The 20,075-nt window shown below is 47.6% G+C and overlaps 1 protein-coding gene across 1 annotated transcript in view; it reads left to right on the plus strand.

Annotated features, from left to right (window-relative positions):
* The window catches only part of Dpy (fibrillin-like protein dumpy), a 128,426-nt gene that overhangs the window by 36,734 nt on the left and 71,617 nt on the right, over nucleotides 1–20,075 (plus strand). The window contains exons 13-41 of the mRNA XM_076797411.1: nucleotides 49–564; nucleotides 709–894; nucleotides 964–1,215; nucleotides 1,283–1,714; nucleotides 1,795–2,088; nucleotides 2,221–2,469; nucleotides 2,558–4,318; nucleotides 4,503–4,691; nucleotides 4,774–5,155; nucleotides 5,344–5,759; nucleotides 5,848–5,998; nucleotides 6,073–6,325; nucleotides 6,429–6,693; nucleotides 6,774–7,237; nucleotides 7,426–7,681; nucleotides 7,787–7,981; nucleotides 8,072–8,254; nucleotides 8,540–9,184; nucleotides 9,258–9,459; nucleotides 9,538–9,713; nucleotides 10,122–10,390; nucleotides 10,491–10,893; nucleotides 10,972–11,214; nucleotides 11,390–11,524; nucleotides 12,805–13,584; nucleotides 14,678–18,361; nucleotides 19,165–19,308; nucleotides 19,386–19,463; nucleotides 19,883–20,065. Coding sequence (XP_076653526.1) covers nucleotides 49–564; nucleotides 709–894; nucleotides 964–1,215; nucleotides 1,283–1,714; nucleotides 1,795–2,088; nucleotides 2,221–2,469; nucleotides 2,558–4,318; nucleotides 4,503–4,691; nucleotides 4,774–5,155; nucleotides 5,344–5,759; nucleotides 5,848–5,998; nucleotides 6,073–6,325; nucleotides 6,429–6,693; nucleotides 6,774–7,237; nucleotides 7,426–7,681; nucleotides 7,787–7,981; nucleotides 8,072–8,254; nucleotides 8,540–9,184; nucleotides 9,258–9,459; nucleotides 9,538–9,713; nucleotides 10,122–10,390; nucleotides 10,491–10,893; nucleotides 10,972–11,214; nucleotides 11,390–11,524; nucleotides 12,805–13,584; nucleotides 14,678–18,361; nucleotides 19,165–19,308; nucleotides 19,386–19,463; nucleotides 19,883–20,065 — 13,386 coding nt within the window. The remainder of the gene's footprint in view (nucleotides 1–48; nucleotides 565–708; nucleotides 895–963; nucleotides 1,216–1,282; nucleotides 1,715–1,794; nucleotides 2,089–2,220; nucleotides 2,470–2,557; nucleotides 4,319–4,502; nucleotides 4,692–4,773; nucleotides 5,156–5,343; nucleotides 5,760–5,847; nucleotides 5,999–6,072; nucleotides 6,326–6,428; nucleotides 6,694–6,773; nucleotides 7,238–7,425; nucleotides 7,682–7,786; nucleotides 7,982–8,071; nucleotides 8,255–8,539; nucleotides 9,185–9,257; nucleotides 9,460–9,537; nucleotides 9,714–10,121; nucleotides 10,391–10,490; nucleotides 10,894–10,971; nucleotides 11,215–11,389; nucleotides 11,525–12,804; nucleotides 13,585–14,677; nucleotides 18,362–19,164; nucleotides 19,309–19,385; nucleotides 19,464–19,882; nucleotides 20,066–20,075) is intronic.

Raw genomic sequence — 20,075 nt, forward strand, 5'->3', positions numbered from 1 at the left:
TGTTGATGATCAAGCTAGAAGCTTGACTAACTCCGCTTTGTTCATCAGATCCCTGCGAAGACCTGTCATGCGGGCCAAACGCTCACTGCATGCTGTCGAACGACGTGGCGACGTGCCTCTGTCGCAGCGGATACACAGGAAAGCCAGGAGTGAAGGGAGGCTGCAGGGACATCGACGAATGCGCGATCAACCAGTGTCCTCCGGGTGCAATCTGCAACAACGAGCCCGGCGGGTTTTCCTGTCAATGTCCCAGCGGGACCACCGGTGATCCTTACAGCGGGGGCTGTCAAGAATCGAAAGCTCCTCACGTTTGCGGACCCAGCACACCTTGTCCAGCTGGAGAACAGTGCATCAAGAATGAGTTCGCTGGCAGCAACGTGTGCATTTGTCAGCGGGGATATACGCGCGATCATGAAACTGGAAAGTGCAGGGACATCAACGAGTGCATGGAGCTCAGGGACAAGCCTGCTTGCGGAGTCAATGCCATTTGCAAGAATCTGCCCGGTAGCTACGAATGTCAGTGTCCACCTGGATTCAATGGGAACCCGTTCTCCCTTTGCGAAGGTAGGGCATTTCAATTTCCTAGGGCCTCTTGTGGAACTAGAAAGGGTCTACTAGGGGCTACTTGTGGGTCTTCTTGAATATTTTTTAAAATAAGGTGGTTTTCAGCATTGTAATTTCAAATTTGACGTACTTGTCTCACCACAGAATGCAACAGCATCGAATGCCAGTGTCAGCCTCCCTACAAGATCGTCAACGGCAAGTGCGTGCTGGCAGGCTGTTCCAAGGGCGAAAAGTGTCCGAGTGGTGCAGAGTGCATCACGATCGCTGGCGGAGTCAGTTACTGTGCTTGTCCTAAAGGTTACACGACCAAGGTGGACGGTTCTTGCGATGGTTTGTATCGGATCGCTTGTTTCAACGGTTCCCTTTCGTAGATATTAATAAGTATTCGCTAATTGGCAGATATAAACGAGTGCATCGTTGGACACCAAGTTTGCGGCTACGGTGCAGAGTGCATCAACTTACCAGGCTCTCATCAGTGTGTCTGTCCACATGGTTACGGTGGAGATCCTTACAATGGTCTTTGCTCGCCTGCACAGAAGAGATGCACCAACGACAACGAGTGCAAGGCGAACGAAAAATGCGTGCAACCCGGAGAATGCGTTTGTCCACCACCGTTCTACACTGATGCTTTGGACGGAAACAATTGCAAGAGTAAGTATTTGATAAAAATCATGTCATGATATCAGGTTTTCTTCTATGCGTTTTTCTGCAATTTCAGACCCTTGCGATCGGTTCCCGTGCGGTATCAACGCGAAATGCACTCCAAGCGACCCACCCAAGTGCATGTGCGAGGCTGGCTACGAAGGAGACCCGCAACACGGTTGCGTGGATGTGAACGAATGCGCGAATAATCCTTGTGGACACGGTGCATACTGTATTAATACGAAGGGCGACCATATCTGCGAGTGTCCTAAGGGCACGGTGGGTGATCCTTATGGTGCTGGATGCACCGGAGTCGCTGTGCCTAAGAATGAGTGCTCTTCTAACGACGACTGTGATAACATTTTCGCCTGTGTGAACGGTGCATGTCTGAATCCCTGCGAGAACATACCTTGTGGACCGAATGCATACTGCGAGCCCGATAAGCATGCCGCTTGGTGCAGATGTGTGATAGGGTTCGTCGAGGGAAAGAACAACGAATGCGTTTCTCGTGAGTATCTCGAAGAGAGATGATGAAGAATGTAGATGTTAAGTTGAAACATCTACGAACGATTCGAAATTAATTTTCAGAATGCGATGGTTTCGTATGCGGCTCCGGAGCGCAATGCATCGTGAGCTACAGCGGGCCAACCTGCAAGTGTATCGAAGGTTTCATGGGCAATCCGTTCCCTGGTGGTCAGTGTCTACCGGATGTTTGCTCGCCGGAAGTGCCGTGTGCAGAGCCGAGCGTGTGCATAAGCGGAAGATGCAAACGTCGATGCGAGGGAATTGTTTGCGGCGTGGGAGCCTCCTGCGATCCTGCGACCAACAAATGCGTCTGCAATCCTTATTTCATTGGGAATCCGGATCTGCTTTGCATGCCACGTGAGTTACACAGTGTTGGCAACTTAACTTGGTTAAAAGACGAATAATGTTAATATCAATAAACTGCATTCTTGTGAAGTCTATGTTTGTGGTTCACTGCATATGTTAATAACGAGTTTTATCATTTTTCAGCTATTCAACCTGCCATCTGTGACCCCGGTTGTGGTTCCAACGCCCACTGTGAATACGGTCCACAAGATTCCAAATGCGTTTGCAACCCAGGCACCACAGGAAACCCGTACCATGGCTGCGGTGTGCAAGAGAAATCTGATTGTTCAACTGCATTGTGTGGCAAGGATGCGCACTGCAACGTCGGACCAAACGCTGTCGAGTGTCTGTGCCCACCGGGATATGCAGGGAACCCTTACATCCAATGTTTCGGTTCGTATAAATCGCACAGTGTCTCATTTAAAGATGCACTAAAATGTGACTAGACGTAGTTAAAATGCGTTTTTATCTGCGTCCTCAGACATCAACGAATGCAACGGAAACGCATGCGGCGGTAACGCAGTGTGCATCAACACGATCGGCAGCTACGACTGCCGCTGCAAGGCAGGCTTCTTCGGCAACCCCTTCATCGGCTGCCAACAAGTGCAAGTGGGTCCGTGCACCGATCCAGCAACGTGCACCTGCAGCGAGTCAGTTCCGTGTCCCTTGGACTACACATGTATACACGGCAAGTGCATAAACCGTTGCAGCGACGTCAGGTGTGGTCCCCGATCGGTCTGCCAAGATGGAGCTTGCGTCTGTCCTCCAGGCTATACCGGAAATCCGAATGACCTCGTTAAAGGCTGTCGTCTGCATGGTCACTGCTCCAACGACCTCGATTGCGAGCCTCAGCAGATCTGCTTCCAAGTTGGCAAGGGTGTACGGAAGTGCGTAGACGCCTGCAGCAAATTGCAGTGCGGTCCGAATGCACTATGCGTGACCCAGCACCATGTGTCATCCTGTCTGTGCATCGACGGCTACCAAGGAAACCCTAGCAACCTGATAGATGGCTGCCAGCAGACTAAAATCGAGATAACACCTGGCTGCAACCACGATTCGGACTGCCAAGAAGGATCTTTCTGCATAGTTCTGGACAATGGCGCCCGCGATTGCGTGAACCCATGCAGCAGAGTGGTCTGCGGTGTCCATCAGAAGTGCGAACCCGACATAATCCCCGGCCATGCCACCTGCAAGTGCCAAGATGGCTACGAGTGGAACCCGATACTGTCATCCTGCGAAAAACCTTCCGTACCCAATTGCATCTCCGACGACGACTGCCACGCCACCGAAGCTTGCAGACCGGATGCTCTGGGTGTCCTCAAGTGTGTGTCAGTGTGCCACAGCTTCACCTGCGCCGTCAACTCTCAGTGCGTCACTGAGAGACATCGAGGACGTTGCGAGTGTCTGCCTGGTTTCGTGGGCAACCCCAACGATCGCCAAGGATGCCAGACTCCGAAGAAGAATCAGTGCTCGACGGACAGCGAGTGTCCAGAGGATCAGACTTGTAGGAGTACGGAAGATGGTCTGCTGACCTGTCAGCCGGTCTGCAACTTCGTCTCTTGCGGACCGAACGCTCTGTGCATCGTTCACAATCACATGGCCAACTGCGAATGCCCACCTGGTCTCTTCGCTGGAGATCCCACGGACATGATCCAAGGCTGCCGAACGGTTCCCTGCGTGTACAACATCGACTGTCCACCCACTCAACTGTGCAACAGGCTGACTCACACCTGCTACGATGCCTGCGACAAAAACGCTTGCGGTGTCAACGCTGTCTGCATCGCTGACGATCACAGAGCGATTTGCCAGTGTCCACCAGGACTGAGGCCAAATCCTGTTCCCGACATAGAGTGCGTTGCCATCGAAGCTTGCCATCCCAATCCCTGCCATCAGTCCGCTGTCTGTGTACCCGGACCATCGAATAATCCTGTCTGTCAGTGTCCACCGAACTTCGTTGGCGATCCCTACGGCAAAGGGTGTCAGTCCGAAGGCTACTGCGCCAGTGGCAAAGACTGCCCGGTGCATTCCATCTGCCACAATCATCGCTGCGTCAATCCCTGCGAGGATGCCTGCGGCCCGAATTCCATCTGCGAAGTTATTAACGGGCAGCCAACTTGCAAATGCATTCACAACTTTGTACCGTCGACAAAGGGTCCTCGGGATGGATGCGTCAGGGTTTCGAATTACTGCACCGTTGACGCTGATTGCGAGGAGAGCGTGTGCCTCGAGGGACAGTGCATAGGTAAGACGTGCTTCTGTAATTGAATTATTTTTTCTTCGCTTGGAGAATGCGTTCTCGAAAATTGTGAATCGAGAATCGCATCGCCGAGTTTCTAGAATCGACGATGTTACAGAGACTTGAATTTTGAATATAGTATTTTATAGATTGTTACTAATGTCTTTAATATAAAAATATTCTGTTGCAGCCGTTTGCAGAGCACCTTCCGACTGTTCGGTCGGCGAGAAGTGCGTGAACAGCAAGTGCGTGACTCCCTGCGCGTCCCACAGCCAATGTCAGCTAGATCAGGTTTGCGTGAACGGAGGATGCATCCTGGGATGTCGTGGGAACAAAAATTGTCCTAGCTCGCAGGCCTGCATTAACAACAAATGCCACGGTACTTCCCCAAGAACCAATCTTTATTGGTTTTCTTTTCATTTCTCCCACGGACAGATCCGTACAGCAATTTTCTCTTCCAGATCCATGCAGCTTCAAGGACGTGTGCGGACCAAACGCGATCTGCAGCTGTACCAATCACGCCACGACATGTACGTGCCCATTAGGCTTTCATGGGAACCCTACGCCTCAACAAGGCTGTGTCAGAGTACCGAGCATATGCGACGGAGATCAGGATTGTCCGAGTCAACATGTCTGTGATTCCGGGTTCTGTCAGTGTCAATGCAGCGAACAGAATAATTGCGCACAGGGAGAGCGTTGCAAGAATGGCGTCTGTGTGAAGATTTGCTACGGCGATAGTAATTGCTTGCCTGGTGAATTGTGCATTGACGGGGTCTGTGAAGTGGGTTGCACCTCTGACGTTGGATGCAAGGACAATGAAGTGTGCATCAAAAACAAGTGCAGGTGAGAATTCAACTGTACAGGCTGATGTATTTAAACATAGCTAACTAAATATCTTCTTCGGATGATATAAAAAATATTTTCTATGCAATTTGTTGGATATTAATTTCTTTTAGTCGAAGGTCATTTCAAGGTTACATTGTCAATATCTCTGAACACATTCTAATACGTTTCTTGTTGCTTTTTCTTAGATGCAGTCACGGATTCGTCGCAGGACCAGAACACTGTCTCGACATCAACGAATGCGACGACGAACCTTGCCATTCCAGTGCAGAATGCGTTAATCTCCACGGATCCTATCGGTGCATCTGCCCGCAAGGCACCGCGGGAGATCCTGTAGGCTCAGGTTGCGTGATACCTCATCAATGCAACGTGAACGCAGACTGTGCAGACACGCAGGCTTGCATCCTCCATAACTGCACCGATCCTTGCTCCCTGGGCGATTGTGGATCCAACACGATCTGCACTGTCGTGGACCACACGGCTGCCTGTCAATGCCAACCTGGCTACATTGGCGACGCCTCGGGATGCTTCAGAGTGGAGTGCCTCTCCAACAATGATTGCCCCACGGACAAGTATTGCAACGAAGACACTAACAAGTGCAGCAGTGAGTAAACTTTCCGTTCAATTATCTTCGTACATTTAGACGGAGTTCTTAATAAATTGTTTTTTCTTTTGCTTGCTCACTTCTCCAGGTCCATGCAACCAATTAAACTGCGGATACGGCAACTGTATAGCCTCGGATCATATTGGTATCTGCAAATGTTACCCCGGATTTGTGCTAGCAGGTGACATCTGTGCCGACGTCAACGAGTGTTTGGAAAATCCTTGTCACTCCACAGCTGTGTAAGTATCCGTAAGATTTCCGATGCACACGTCCGATGAGGATCATTTTCTGACGAGGTAACGTTCTTTCTCAGCTGCCAAAACACGGAAGGATCGTACGCTTGCGTCTGTCCTCATGGACTGGTAGGAGATCCGTTCAAGACTGGCTGCAAACAACCTGGAGATTGCTACACGGACTTCGACTGTCCGGCTTCTGCGTCCTGCATCGACAACAAATGCACCAATCCTTGCGACGTTGCACGCATCTGCGGCAGGAACGCGGAATGCTTCGTGCGGGATCACACTCCACTTTGCAGGTGTCCTGGCCAGACCACTGGAAATCCATCTGTGAGTATCTGATCGCCGCAGTGCAAGCTATTAGGTGGACATGCATTGTGCAACCACGTTTCTCTTTATCAAGCTGTTATCACAACTATTTCGAAAATTCCAGTCCGAGTGTATTCACCTGGAGTGCAACTACCACAGCGACTGCAGTCCCTCGGACGCCTGTTTCGATCACAAGTGCGTCGATCCTTGCTCCCTCGCAAACGTCTGCGGCCAAGGAGCCGATTGTTCTCCGTTGAATCACAGTGCAGTATGCACCTGTCAACCCGGAGGCACCGGCGACCCGAATCTGGGATGCACACCTGTCCAGTACTGCAAATCGGACACCCAGTGTGCAACTGGGTCGGCCTGCAACGGTGGAATATGCACAGGTCAGTGAAAAACCGCAAAGAATTTTAACGACGCCACTGGCGCGGATACATCATAAACATATTTCATATCTTTTTTGCAGCACTTTGCGGCAGCACCAGGGACTGCATCGGCGACCAACTCTGCATCAACGGCCTCTGCCAACCTACTTGCAAGAGCAACTCGAGCTGCCCAGAATTCCAATACTGCCATAATAATGTCTGCGTTCAAGAGCTGCGTTGTTTATCCGACGACGATTGTTCTTACGACGAAAAATGCATTAAGAACAACATTGGACAGGCCGAGTGTCACAAAGTCTGCGACTTGGTGCTCTGCGGACGTAATGCGGAGTGCAGGGCTGATGATCATAAAGCTGTTTGCTCCTGCAAAGGTGGATTCTTCGGGAATCCCAAGGACGACAAGATTGGATGTCAACCCATCGAGTGCGAGACCAACGATGACTGCAGTGATGAGAAGATCTGTGATACGCACAAGTGCAGGATCGCCTGTCTGGCGGATAATCCTTGCGGCGTTAATGCTATTTGCACTGCCGAGCGACATGTCCAGGTAATGGTCTAGACTCTAGATTTCTTCTTAATAAAACAAACACGCTCGGTTTCGCGTTAACATTCTCTTCGTACGCGACGAGCTTTCGCCAGTGTTGCCAGGAGTACCGGTCAGCTACTTAGCTAGCCACTATTCGTAGGTTTATGATTTATGTCGGCCACATAATCAACGAGAGCCCTGTGTTCCAGGTATGCACGTGCCAGCCAGGCTACACCGGCGAGCCTACTCACGGGTGTCAGTTAATCGATTATTGTAAGAACGAGCCTTGCGCTCCGGGGACCGTTTGCGAGAATTCCAGAGGATCGTACAAGTGTCATTGCCAGCAGGGAATGGTCGGGGACGCGTACAACAGCGGATGTCAGCCGCCGGTCGAATGCCTCGAGGACGACGACTGCCCGCTCACTGCCAAGTGTATAAACGTTAACAACGTGCCGAAGTGTTTCGGTGTGTATCGTATACCTTGACGAGCCCATCGAAGCCCGCGGGCGAAACCATAATACTTGAGATTCCTCGCGTCTAACGATCCCTGTTCTCTCCGTCCCGTTGCAGATGTTTGCTCGCGAACGCAGTGCGGCCCGAACGCCGACTGTCTCGCCATCAATCACGCGGCGTCGTGTCAATGTCGCTCGGATTACGACGGCGATCCGAACAACCTAAGTGTAGGCTGCCGACCGAAACCGGTGATTTGCTCGTCAGCCGTCGACTGCTCGCCAAACACTTATTGCTACGAGGGAATCTGCAGACGTGAGTCTAGTCGAACGATGTTAGCGAGCACATACACATACCTTCGGACTCTGTCCAACCGTGAAATTACATAATTCGACATTCCCGCAGCGTCTTGCCAGTCCGATGAAGAATGCAACTTATCGGACGTGTGCCTGAACGGACAATGCATGGATCCTTGCAACATCAGAGCCGCGTGCGGAATAAACGCCGAGTGCGACGTGCGAAGCCACATTAAACAGTGCAGCTGCCCTGCAGGCTTCACTGGCAACTCGGAAGTGGAATGCGTCAGGCGTAAGGCTATTTTTAGATCTTTTCTATTATTTCCACACACGTTCATGTATCTTAGAACATCGAACAGCTCGACGACAGAGCTTGACAAACAATTTCAAACTGCCACCTGCAATTTGTTAGGTTAATGTTATCGAATTCATATTGAAACACATTCAAGGAACCGGGCACGAACTTGTGCACTGGCCTAATACTTCTAGTTATTTCACCTGATCTCGGGCGAAAAAGTTTGAAGATTCGAGAACTCGATGACCAGTTAAAGCAATGATTGTACCGTCCTCTTTCCAGTCCCAGTGTCATGCAGAGACAGCGCCGACTGCAACGACGGCAACACCTGTCGCGACAACGTGTGCCTCCCGATTTGCGTTACGGACAACGAGTGCGCGTTCAACGAGAAATGCGTCCGCGGGAACTGTCTGCTGACCTGCAGGTTGGACAACGACTGTTTCCTGGGTCACATATGCTTGAACAACATGTGTTCCTTCGGATGTCGCGCGGACGAGGACTGCAACGCGAACCAGGCTTGCGTAACGCACAAGTGCATCGATCCTTGCGAGGCGACTCCCTGTGGACCGAACGCAAAGTGCACCGTGTTCAACCAGCGAGCCACCTGTTCTTGTCCTGGCGGGTTCATACCGAATCCGACTGCCAAAGTAGCCTGTCTACGATCACCTGGACCAGTTTGCCAGGCGAATAGAGATTGCGCAACAGGCACAGCTTGCATCGGAGGCAGCTGCACTCCTGTCTGCTCCTCGGACCTGAACTGTCTCAGCAACGAACGCTGCGATCAGACCGGTGTCTGCAAGGCCTTGTGCAGGAGAGACGAGGATTGCAGAAGCGGAGAGATCTGCGAGGGTCTGGTCTGCGCTGCCGGATGTCGCGCGGATGTCGAATGCCAGGAGAATTACGCTTGCATTGATAACCAGTGCCAAGGTAGGAATCGCGATCGAACCTTTCGATGGTCGATTTCGTTCCTGTTTTATCGCTGTTCATTTTCTTCTCTCAGACCCCTGCGCTCTTCCTGACGCCTGCGGAGTGAACGCCAAGTGTTCCGTCGTGAATCATCAGAAATTATGCGCCTGTCCCGCTCCGCTCGGCGGAGATCCTCTAATTGGCTGCAAGCATGCGTTCCTACCCTGCTCGACCGAGCCCGACTGTCCAACCGGTCAGACTTGTTACGGCCGATCCTGTTACGGCACGTGTAGGAGGTAAGAGACCATTAACGATCCGAAAGCGACTCGTCGTTTTGTTGCGGTTTCGTTGTCTAATGTAAATCGGGTTTGCAGCGACGCGAACTGCCTCAGCGACGAACGATGCGACGGCGGAATCTGCAAGGCGATCTGCAACAGCGACGACCATTGCGTGGCGAATCAGATCTGTCAGAACAGGTTGTGCGACATCGGCTGTCGCAGCGATAATACTTGCCCGAATGACGAGTCTTGCGTGAACAACAAGTGCAGAAGTGAGTCGATGCGTCTCGTTGATCGATTTGATATCGCCTCAAGGGGGAGACAGATTTCTAATTTGATTTCGAGCATTTACGAGATGATGTTGTTGATACGTGTTAGAGAAACTGGTTGTGTTAATTGGATAAATGTAATGCTGTTAGGTAAAATGTCACTTGGGACAGGTCAGGAGAGGTTTAAAGAAAAAGATTAGGAGCAATTGCCAACGAAAATCCAGTTCTAATTTGAATGATAGAACAGCAGGTTTGACGATTAGCCAACATTTTAGATATGTACTTTCGTGACTGGTAATTCAAGTTTAAAGAGTGATACTAGAAGTTTAAAGAGTCTCTAACACGTAAATCATGGGGCAATGTTTTGGCAGACTAGTTAACATTGTTCTCACTATGAAATCCTCTTTCCAGATACATGTGCAAGTGGCGAGGCTTGCGGAGAGTGCGCAGGCTGTCGCGTGGTGAACCACGTGGCTCAATGTAGCTGCCCAGCCAACTACTATGGCGACGCTCTGATCAGTTGCGCGAAGTCAATGATCCCTTGCGATGGATCTTGCGAATGCGACGAGATCGGTTTCTGCACGACAAGTTGCTCCAGCCAAGAACAATGTTCCTGCGGAGAGTATTGTCACTCTGGAAAGTGTCGTATCAAGTGTGACATCAACAACGCATGTCCAAAGGTATCTATCACGAGTCCTGGAACATTTGAAAGAAAAACAGGCGTTGTTACGTCCACGAACAACAGACCTTGAACAATTTTCATTTGATCGTTTTTTCCAGGGCTACGTTTGCGATGGAGGCTTGTGTTTGGTCGGTTGTCGCACCCACTCCGACTGTCCATCGTCATTGTCCTGCATAAATAACAAATGCGAGGACCCGTGCACCGCCAATGGCTCACCTTGTGGAATCAACGCGCTATGCCGCGTGTCCAATCATCGTGCAGTGTGTCTCTGTCCAGAAGGTTTCCAGGGAGAACCTAGTCAAGAGTGTTACCAACTAGAATGTCACTGGGACGACGATTGCGAGCCGAACAAACGCTGCAGCGAGGATGGCGTTTGCACGAATCCTTGCTTGCAACACGGTGTGTGCGGCTTCAATGCTCAATGCAGAGTGGTCAACAGGAAGGCCCAGTGCTCTTGTCCACCTGGCCACTATGGAAATCCCAAGATCAACTGCAAGAAAGGTATAAATCGCTTCTTCGAGCTCGTTCGATTTTTGTGAGATATTGTTCTGATTTATGCGTGATCTTTTGATGCCGTAGGTGGAGATCAGTGCTTGAGGAGACCATGCGGAGTGAACGCGAAGTGCAGGGAGACTTTGAACGGCTTCGAATGCACCTGCGACCCTGGATGCCAAGGAGATCCGCATCAGGCTTGTATCTGCAACGCAGGAGAGCTCTGCAAGGACACTCGATGCGGCGCGAACGCTGCTTGCCGTATTTATAAGAACCAGCCGCAGTGCTATTGTCCACCTAACTTCCCGTTCGGAGATCCTATGCGTAACTGTAAGTTTCTTCATCAGGTCGAGCACGTTTTAATTACAGGAACTCCAGAATGCTGTAAATGCATCAAATGTGCAGTCGAATTATCAATTTATGTTGGCTCTCAAGAAATAGGTTGCGACAGTAGCATTGAAATTTCATTGCCACGAATTCACACGTCTTTTGTGTTCGGTTGCAGGTAGTATAGATACGAGTCTCGACTGCAGAACAAACGGTTGCGGAAAGGGTGCGGAATGCATCAGGGACGGCACGATATTCGTCTGTCGGTGTCCACCTGGCACGAGCGGCTCGCCGAATAACGAGTGCACGACAGGTAAGAGACGGCCTACTAACTGTTTAACCGGGCAGATCGAATTAATTCCATGTACAGCATTTGTGACTAGCGAGCAATACTGACGATCAGAGGAACATGGTCCGTAGAATAACCATGTATCGTCTATAGTAGGACTTGAAGTAATACATAGATGTATTAATCCAGTGAGTCGTTAACAATCGAGAGACAGATGTGATTGGACCGACGGATTATATCTTATACATATATATATATACATTCTATACATATATACATTCTATACATATATGTATAGCTTATCGTTTTTGCTCGGAATCGTGTATACATACATGACTGTGTATACATAAGACACTGGATTCTACCCGACAATGGTCTTACATAAACCTGTACATATATAAATCTACATAGCTAGGCATACTGTACATAATGTGTCCAAAGTTTGAAACACGTTTCACACATGTCTCACACATAACTATTCATATGTAGAATGTTTATTTCAGTATCCAATCTGTCTTGCGGAAAGTCGAGAAAATGTACGAATGCCGGTGACGTGTAAAAAGCAAAAACAAAAACCAAAAAGAAAAAAAAATGAGATAATAGAAACAGAAAAGAAAGTAAATAGTATAATATACTGGCAATTCGCGTGCAACGAGAGAGGTACACATTTACAGTGAACACGCTGATCAATCCGTTTCTCTAGATCTAGGATTATATAACGATTTAATACAGATTGGGAACTGCGAAAGGGACATTCTCATATTACCCATGCTTGTTATTTTGCTGGATTTATTCACTGTTTACATTGTATTTTTTCCCTCTTATTTTCTCGAGATCTGTGGGGGCTTGTGTTGTAAATATCGCTGCTTGCCAAACGTATACATATATATACATACACGAGATACGGTATATATATATATATGTACGCGCAGAGAGTATGTATATATATATATCTTCTCGCCGATGAGAGATCAGTTACAATCGGAATAATAATAGTGTAAAGATTCGTTCTCTATTATTTACTTCTTCACAGAGCTACCCTACTATTTCCGTATTATAAATACAAGAAGCATGTGGTTTATGTTATTTGTGAGAAAGTTTCTTTTCACAGTTCTTATAAATGCTTTTTTCTTTTTTTTTCCTGCTCCCATCACCACCAACCAACCACCAACCATCGAACCTACCACCGATACACCATAAATTCCACCGACACTGAACAAAAAAAAAAAAAAAAAAAAAAACAACAACAACCAACCAACAAAATTATATGTATGTTGTGTATACGCCTCGGGGGATGCGATTAGAGCGCGAATGCACCAGCGACCTCGAGTGCCCCAATGAAAAAGCCTGCATAAACCTGCAATGCGTGGACCCGTGCGGTCTGCGCGGCGCCTGTGGGATCAACGCGCTCTGCCGTGTGGTTCTGCACAAGCCTCGCTGCTCCTGCCCGCAGTGTTATATCGGCATGCCTCACACGGCCTGTCATCCAGATCTCAAATGCGACCTATATCCCAGACCTACACCGAGCATCGGTTGCTCGTCCGATCACGAATGCCCGGAGAGCCTCGCGTGTCACTCGCGGACAGGCGAGTGCCGTGACCCGTGTCTCAGCCTCCAGTACAGCTGCGAGGTAAACAAGAGGTGTCAGGTGCGGAACCACAGGCCCGTCTGCGTCTGCAAGAACCGTTTCGTGATGAACGAGCTCGGTGAGCTGAGATGCGCCCCCAACACCCACTGCGAACGGGATTTCGATTGTCCGTCGAACGCCGCGTGCGTCAACGGGAAATGCCAGAACCCCTGTCACACCTGTAATCAAAATCCGTGCCCGTACGGTAAAACCTGCAGTGTCCTGGACCACCGTCCCGTCTGCACATGCAAACAAAACTGCAATTCCTCCGTCTCCATTTGCCTGCGAGACCGTGGCTGCTCTCCAGACTTGGCGTGCCGCAACTATCGCTGCGTGGACCCATGCAGAAACTCCACCTGTCCGGCTGATGCCCCCTGTTATGTGGAGGAGCACAAGCCTATCTGCAAGTTCTGTCCCCCCGGCTTTGTGCCAGATACTAAATACGGATGCATGGAAGGTAAACACCATTTCTCACCACCTATCTCGCCTATCTTTCTCTGTTCTATCTCTGTCTATCACTTTCTCTACTTTTCTCACTATTGCTTTCTTTCTCCCTTTCTCTCTCTCTTTCTTTCTCCCCCCTCTCTCTCTCTCTCACCCTCTCTGTTCTCTCTATTCTCTGTTTCACTGTCGACTGGATTAGCCCGCACCAATGTCTACCGATACGTCTCTCGTACCGATCTGTCTACGACTCTTACTCGCATCTACGCCTCACACCAACAATACCGATTGCTACTCTTTTCAAGTTTCCGATCGTTCAGACAGCGGAATTATATTTAAGAAAGCTTCGAACACGAGCTATAGCGTTCCGAGCCTGGCGTTACCGTTCCTATCATGCGCAAAGCGATATTTTAGCAATTTTGTAGGACTAAATTGTTACTCCGGCTTCCCGGTACTCTGTCTTCACCATGCGTTGAAGTCTCTGAACACCGCCCTTACCACGCGTTGAAGTCTCTAGCACTGTCTTTACCGCGCGTTGAAATCTCGAAGCACCGTGTGTGTCGCGCGTCGAAATCTCGTGGTGATGTTGTTACCACGCGTTGAAATCTCTCGGTACCGTCTTCATCCCATGCTGAAGTATCTTGCTACTGTCTTCACTATGCGTTGAAGTCTCCAGAGCCAGGTTCGCAACGCTAGCGTCGCTGCAAACGTCCCGCTGTCTGAACAAGAATGCGTTTCAGGTTCCAAAGTCACAGATACAACTCTCGACCCACTCCCCCGTATGCCTATACTATCCTCCTCTCTACTCTGCCGACGTCCTCACTGTTCAAGGATTGTTTTTCTCCGTTACATCTGTCTCTGTAAAGATCTAATCAATGAATACTTCTGAGCGATTAGCTTGTCTGTTATTATGCGAGCATGCCGACTGATACCTTAATTCCGTAGATGTTTGACTATATTTGGAGCACAGTACGATTAAGTAGTATATAATCTAATTTTTGGTAACCAAAAACGCTTTGAACGAGCTCTTTCAGCCTCTCTTACCCTTTTAAGTCTCTCTTCGTATCGCAGTACGATTACCGTTGTTTATATTGTGTTGTAATCCGCAGCATCTCCACACACGCCCGACAATCGCTGCGAGTCCGACGACGACTGCAACGACACAGAAGCCTGTGTCGGTGGATCCTGTATTGATCCTTGCGTCGACCACTGTCGATCGGTAGCTCGGTGTCGGGTTAAAGCACACAGGCCAATTTGTGGCTGCGACGATTCAGAAGATCGTTGTATTGACACTAACACTATGCCCGCCGTTGAACACTCGACACTAGAAAACAACGAGACAACCACACTTCCGGCGACCACACAGTTCTCAGCTAGCACCTCTTACGAGGAAGTCACGACAGTTTCGTACACTGAAGAAAGCACACTCTCTTCGAGCACAGAGAACGGTTCCACTTCGGCGGCAACAACTACTGCAAGCTCTTCTGAAACTGTTACAGCACACACTACCGTCTCTCATGAGATTGTTCCTAGTACTAGCTCGTTTGGGGTACACACTATTAAGGATATCTCCGAGGAAAACACTGAAATTCCGACAACTTTGTCGCCGGAATGCGAGGAGCACACGACTGTTGAAATCATGATAGAGACTACGACGGAGTCGAAATATCACGAGGCGACGGATAAGGTTGTGATAGTGACGCCGCTCACGTTCGATAGACACTCGACACAGTCTCCTGTTGAGGAGATCTTTACGGTAACGCCTGTTTCGGTGGGCGATTATACTACCGAAAGACCGATAGAGGTTACAGAGTCTCAGGAGACAACTGTTGCATTAATTCCCACTGAAAATTCTGTGCTTGAACATTCGACAGAAACGCAGGTTGTGACGGAAGGTCCCGAACTAACGACTACTGAAAAAGTTACTCTGATTACCGTCACTGCGCAGTATCCTTTGGAACATGAGACTATGGTTACTGGTTTAGAGAATGAAACGGTTATTACGGTTACTGCCCAGTACCCTTTGATTCATGAGACTACTGTAGGATCTACGACTGATACGGTTACAGATCAAAAGTATACGACAGTCGGGGAATACTTTACGGAACAACCTGAGGGTACTGGAAGGTATAATACTGACAGGACTACTCAACAGTTTCCCACGAGTGGGCAGTATACTACAGAACAGTATTCAACTATTGGACAGCATACTACAGAGAAATTAATGACTGAACATTACACGGAATATACTTCGACAAGCGGACAATACACCACGGAACAACCTTCATCATCAGAAAAGTATTCAACTGAACAATACACTACAGAGCAACCTTCAACAGCTAAACAATACAACACAGAGCAAACTTCAACAACAGAACAGTATTTAATAACTGGACAGTACACAACAGAACAACCTTCAACATCAGAACATTATTTCACAACGAAACAATACACTATAGGACAACCTTCTACAACAGTACAATATTCAACGACTAAACTATACACTACAGAACAACCTACAACAACAGAACACTATTCAACAACTGCACAGTACACAACGGAGAAACATTCAACAACAGAACAATACTCAACAGCTAAACTATACACTACAGAACAACCAACAACAACCAAACACTATTCAACAACTGAACAGTACACAACGGAGAAACATTCAACAACAGAACAATACTCAACAGCTAAACTATACACTACAGAACAACCTACAACAACAGAACACTATACAACAACGCAGCAGTATACTACAGAACAACCTTCAACGTCAGAACATTATTTAACAACGAAACAATACACAACCGAACAACCTGCAACAACTGAACAGTACACAACAGTACAATATTCAACGACTAAAGTATACACTACAGAACAACCTACAACAACAGAACATTATTCGACAACTGAACAATATACAACTGAGCAACATTTAACAACAGAACAATATTCAACAACTAAACTATACACTACAGAACAACCTACAACAACAGAACACTATACAACAACGCAGCAGTATACTACAGAACAACCTTCAACGTCAGAACATTATTTAACAACGAATCAATACACGACCGAACAACCTGCAACGACTGAACAGTACACAACAGAACAACCTTCTACAACAGAACAATATTTAACAACAAAACAATACACTACAGAACAACCTACAACAACAGAACACTATACAACAACGGAACAGTATACTTCAAAACAACCTTCAACCTCAGAACATTATTTAACAACTGAACAGTACACTACCGAACAACCTTTAACTACTGAACAGTACACAACAGAGCAGTATACTTCAAAACATCCTTCAACGTCAGAACATTATTTAACAACGAAACAATACACTACCGAACAACCTGCAACGACTGAACAGTACACAACAGAGCAACCTTCAACGACAGAACAGTATTCAACGACTAAACAGTACACTACAGGACAACCTTCTACAACAGAACAATATCTGACAACAAAACTATACACTACAGAACAACCTACAACAACAGAACATTATTTAACAACAGAACAGTACATCACAGCACATTATTCAACAACTGAACAGTACACTTCAAACCAACCTACAACAATAGAACACCATTCGACAACTGAACATTATACTACAGAAGAACCTTCAACAACAGAACAGTATAAATCTACTAAGCAATACACTACACAACAACCTTCCACAACAGAACAGTATTCAACAATTAAGCAATACACTACACAACAACCTTCCACAACAGAACAGTATTCAACAATTAAGCAATACACTACACAACAACCTTCCACAACAGAACAGTATTCAACAATTAAGCAATACACTACACAACAACCTTCCACAACAGAACAGTATTCAACAATTAAGCAATACACTACACAGCAACCTTCAACAACTGAGCAATACACTACACAACAACCTTCCACAACAGAACAGTACTCAACAACTGAGCAATACACTACACAACAACCTTCCACAACAGAACAGTACTCAACAACTGAGCAATACACTACACAACAACCTTCCACAACAGAACAGTACTCAACAACTGAGCAATACACTACACAACAACCTTCCACAACAGAACAGTACTCAACAACTGAGCAATACACTACACAACAACCTTCCACAACAGAACAGTACTCAACAACTGAGCAATACACTACACAACAACCTTCCACAACAGAACAGTACTCAACAACTGAGCAATACACTACACAACAACCTTCCACAACAGAACAGTACTCAACAACTGAGCAATACACTACACAACACCCTTCAACAACAGAACAGTACAACGTTGAACATTATTTAACAACACAAGAACACTCTACAAAACAACCTAGTACCACCGAAGAGTTCATCGATCAATCTTCAACAACACAGTACACCACCGAAGAATCTTCACCATTCGATCAGGTTACAGAGACAACTTCAACAACCGAATTACATTACACAGAACGCACTTCAACAGTCAATGAACACATTCCGACAACTGAACCGTATTCTACAGAACACGTTTCAACAACCGAACCATGTCCAACAGAACAGACAGCAACAGAACAGCACTCTACAGAAGAGCATTCAACGACACAACAACCAGAAACAACAACGCCCCGATCAGGGTGCGAAATCTGTTCGAACGGTCGATGCCCGAGTTCATGTAAAACCGTCACACCATGCACAGATAAGTCTAAATGCGGCGTACCGGTCGATCGGCCCGTGTGCTTCAACCTAACAGTCGACCGGAGTACACCTAATTGTAGCATACTCCCAGGTAAAGATCATTCTTGTCGGGAGTCTTTTAAATGTTCTCGTGTTCACCAAAAGAAAAAAGCAAAATGTGTCTCCACGAAAACGTTGTCTTCCAGTGTGTCCTTCGTCGTATCCAGATGAAAATTGGTGGCAACCAATTCTGGAGAGTTGTTGCTTGATCCGTGTAGACCCTTCGAGCTGTTCGATCTCGATCGGCGAAATCATTATACCGGAAACGATACCGGACGGGCATACGCGCACACATCGAATGTCTGGCGTAGAATTTACAAAAGTATACACTGCCGGGATCCAGTGCTGACATGGACACCTGCTGCATTAGCGCTCTTTGCATGCTGTACATTAATTGTGCCTCTGCACGAACTCTTCTCGCTTGTCTGTACACGTAACAATCAATTGTAATGTTTCCTTGACGTTCGCACTCCAGGGAGATGATCGGCGAACAATGTCGATCAATCCGAATATCAATGTTAAGAAATAAAAGCTCGCTTCAGCCGAACATTTCCCGCAAGAGCGAACGTATAATACTAACAAACCACTTCTGGGCTTTACACAAGTAACACGAAAACCATTATGTGTTTTAGGAATTAGGTGAATGTGTTTTCTGTGTTCGTTGTTACAATGCACTCTCTATATATATCTTTTAAAATGATTTTTTTTTTTGGAGGAAATCACAAGACAAAGTTTAATCACTAGATAAATCCAGTTTGGAATCAGTAAACGATGCAAACTTGTGGATAGCGTTTAGTGTTACGAATCGAACGAATGTTGCTTCGAGGCTCTAATATTTTGTGTACGTTCCGGTAGAAACGAAATGCAGTACCCACGACGACTGTCGCTCCCAGCTGGCCTGCATCAATCGAAAATGCTTGAACCCGTGCACCGTCGAGAACCCGTGCGACCTCGCCGAGCTTTGCCACGTGCAGGATCACAGGCCGGTTTGCGCGAAAGGTAGATGCTCCATCGAAATTTCTCCGCTGTTCTAAAACTCGACAAAATTAACTAAACACCATTGTACCTTTCCTCAGAAGTATTGAACGACACCAGTTGTCCTTACTGTCCACCCGGCATGCAGTGCGACCCGGTATCCAACACCTGCGTGAAAGGTTTGTACACGAACGAAGCCTCGTATCCTCTCGCGTGTCGGTTTCTATCTTTCCAGCGAACGGTCTGTAAATATGTACATACATACTGTACATATATCTTGTGCGTACGAGCGCAATTTGAACATTTCAGCGCACCCGATCTTCTATTCTCTACGATTTTTATCTTCGATCTTGTAGTCTTGAGTTTTAGCTGCCTTCATTTCTCAGTCGATAGTTGTTTCTACGAAGATCTTGAATTCGTTTAATTGTTCAATATATAGTCCAACGTGTCGATCCCCGCGCACAGATAATTGTTTCATACAAGCTGATCCGCCGAAGCAGCGTCTTCGCACGCAAACTCACGCAAACCGCGATTCGATTCTTTTTGTACCTGTGCACACTTTCTTGGGGCTATACGGGCTTCCTCAATCTTTCTCTAGCGCGTTGCACTAGCAACAAAGATTGCCCGTTGACTGCGGCGTGTATCGCGGGAACTTGCCAGGAACCTTGCTTGAACCGGAACCCGTGCGTCAAGAATGCAATTTGCGTGAACTCGAACCATCGCGCGGAGTGCAGCTGCGACGAGGGATACCATGGAAATGGATTCCTGTATTGTGCCATAGGTAATTATTT

This window comes from Halictus rubicundus, chromosome 12 (assembly GCF_050948215.1).
Source record: "Halictus rubicundus isolate RS-2024b chromosome 12, iyHalRubi1_principal, whole genome shotgun sequence".
Classification (NCBI taxonomy): Eukaryota; Metazoa; Arthropoda; class Insecta; order Hymenoptera; family Halictidae; genus Halictus; species Halictus rubicundus.